Source organism: Pyxicephalus adspersus, unplaced genomic scaffold (genome assembly GCF_032062135.1).
Source record: "Pyxicephalus adspersus unplaced genomic scaffold, UCB_Pads_2.0 Sca3549, whole genome shotgun sequence".
In the NCBI taxonomy this organism is placed as follows: Eukaryota; Metazoa; Chordata; class Amphibia; order Anura; family Pyxicephalidae; genus Pyxicephalus; species Pyxicephalus adspersus.
The window spans coordinates 1-2,867 of record NW_027320554.1 but is presented as its reverse complement, the minus strand read 5'-3'; the positions used below and the strand labels follow the sequence as shown (position 1 = coordinate 2,867).

At 34.7% G+C, this 2,867-nt stretch overlaps 1 protein-coding gene across 1 annotated transcript; it reads left to right on the top strand.

Annotated features, from left to right (window-relative positions):
- Nucleotides 1-103: 103 nt before the first annotated feature.
- Nucleotides 104-2,860, top strand: LOC140321414 (TBC1 domain family member 8B-like). Its single transcript, XM_072398180.1, has 4 exons — nucleotides 104-351; nucleotides 1,152-1,208; nucleotides 1,860-1,957; nucleotides 2,327-2,860. Exons 1-4 carry the CDS (start codon nucleotides 156-158, stop codon nucleotides 2,717-2,719), a joined length of 744 nt encoding a protein of 247 aa, XP_072254281.1. The 5' UTR covers nucleotides 104-155; the 3' UTR covers nucleotides 2,720-2,860.
- The last annotated feature ends 7 nt before the right edge of the window (nucleotides 2,861-2,867 follow it).

The window sequence follows — 2,867 nt, the reverse complement described above, 5'->3', positions numbered from 1 at the left end:
CCTGCACATCCAATGGTGGCTACCGTGGCCTTGGGATTGATATTGTTGGGATTGATTCTTATAGGGAAATCTAGTATTGTGATTTTCCTATACAAATACAGTGGTGTTTTTTTTAATAAATACTGTGTAATCATTTTGTTTTTGCATTGGAAGAAATGTATGCTTATATATCAAATACTTTAAACAATACATTTACCATGTTGCTCTGTTGTAAGATCAATTCCATTCTCAGTATTGTTTTATGTTCTCTGTATTTTTCTGTATTAGCTTTTACTGAAGTGGGTACTTTAAGCCCCTCAGAGGAAGCCAAGCTTTCCAAAGAAGAACTTATGCATTTCAGTCAACTCCATGGTAAATAGTATTATTTTGTTCACTGCAGAGATAAAACTTTAATGTACTCTTGTGTGAAAGTATAGAACTGCAGGGACACAATGAAAGCTTAAAAAGTTCCAAACTTATGTATTTTGATAATCTGACCATCCATCTTCATCCACTTTTGTACTGGGAACTTCATCATATGTTCTGCTCGCATTAGTTGTTGGGTTTCATTTGGGAATTGGGTACTATTACCATCATTAGTTACTATGTGTTAAAAAGAAACATAGAAGAGTAACAGCAGAAAAAATCTATTCCATTAAGTCTACCCTTTTTTTACTTTCTATTTTCTTTTGTTAACCCTTTTGAGTACTGATCTATGTTTGTCCCAAGCATTTTTAAATTCATACTGTTGATTGGTTTTTTACCTCTGCTGGAAGTATGATCTGAGCATCCATTTCTACTTCAGCAAATAATTTTTTCCTAGCTTCATTCTTAAAGTACTTCCCTACTGATCCTTACTCACACTTAAGTCTTTGTGTATTTATTTCTGGTCTTGTAGCTTGGATAAATGGATAGGATAACAAAGAGAAAGTAGCTTGGATAAATGGATAACGAAGAGAAAGCATTTGAACAGTACATCTCTTAATATTTTAATGAAGAGCAGTCTCTGTTTACTATTTTAAAGATTATTAATGGGACAGTGCTATTGCATATACTACTATGGGTTACCCAGGCAGTGATTTGAACTTTTGTCTAACCACTACAAAAGTTATTTGTAAATCTTTCTAGAAAACATTCAATTTTTTTTTTTGATCTGTTAATCTTTTCAACAGTAACATCCCCTATTGAGAATCACGGTCCTGATGAGAAAACAAAGAGCCCTGAAAAAGGTACTCCTGTAAATCTATGAAGTCCCTTTGTAGCATGAAGGTCAAAAACTGGTCATAGATCTGTAGCTCATAAAGGCACATTTTGACCACATGAAGGCTTGGTAATGAGCTGGTGGTCCCACACTTATGCTTAGATTATGTGAAAGTAAATATGTGTGAATATATCAGGAAACCTACAATTACAAATTATTTTTAGGAACATAACAGTGACTAGTTTTTTTCTAATTTGTCTGATCAATCTTGTTTTCCTGAAATTGCCTGAATAGTCTGCTTGTGCCCATAGAATTAAATTTTTAGCAGTGATTTATGTCCTTTTATGTGGCCAGTTTTAGTTCTTTATCCAGTGATTTTGCATATGTACACATACATTTAAGTTACCTAAAATGGCAAGTATAGCTCACATGTGTGATTTGCCATTTTTACACAATATCAGTTAATGACATGCTAACTAGTAATGACACTGGGTTCCCTGGTAATGTCTTTTAATATGGTGCAAGTATTTCTTTAAAATTCCAAATTTGTCAGAATGTCTAATTTGGAATATTTGTTTGCACTGTATACTTTGCCTCATAAAATAATGCATGAAACCTAGAAGGGTACAGTTTATCTTTTTGCAGTTTAGAGCTTTCTTTTATCTATTTCTCTTTAAAGGAAAAGGAAAAATTGATATTCAGGCATATCTAAAGCAATGGCAAGATGAACTGGTGCGTAAGGAGGAAAGCATTAAAGACTTGCCTAGAATAAACCAGGTATGCATTTTTTTTTTTATTGTGCAAGCATATACTGTGGAAAATAACTGTACTCCTTTTGTCCCTTGAATGATAATAATGGTAAAATGGAAGCATGGGGCTTAAACAGAATTTTTATCATGTTATTGTTATTATTATATGGATGGACAATAAACAGATGTTTAATAAGACAAAATATAACCTAGGGCGTTGATCACTTAAATCTTTAAGGTCAACTTAGCTTTAGTCTCGTTGGAACTCCAGTAATTAAAACTCTTAGTTGTGCATTTCCTTACTTCATTAAGTCAGCTCATTAATATTAGCACTTATTCCATTCAAGCTAAAAATGGGGATTAGCTAAACAATGTGTTATTATAATTCTTTCACCAGTCCCAGTTTATCCAGTTTTCAAAGACTTTGTACAACTTATTCCATGGAGATCCTGAAGAGGAACTGTTGTATCGTGCCATTGCTGCTGTGACCAGCCTTCTCCTGAGAATGGAAGAAGTGGGGAGGAAGCTTCAGAACCCTTCATCTCCAATCAAAACTCCATCACCAGAGACAGGTAGTAGTCCAAAAGACACCACTCAGGGTAACGTATCACCCCAACAAATGGACAGCTCTCCCAAAGAAAACACAGAGTGGTCTTTTGCTTTTGAACAGATCCTTGCCTCACTTTTAAATGAACCTTCCCTTGTTAGATTTTTTGAAAAACCTATGGATTTGAAAGCCAAGTTAGAAGCTGCAAGGACCTCACAAATCCGAGCTAGCAAACGTGTGTGAGAACTTTATATGTCACTCTGCTTCACAGACCACTACATGAAGAGGCCACATTTCCGTTGAATCTGTTCTCAGATGTGGAAACTTTCTCAATCACTTTTATACATTTTCAGGGCTACAATGCAGTTTATTACTTGGGTAGAGCCTGCAC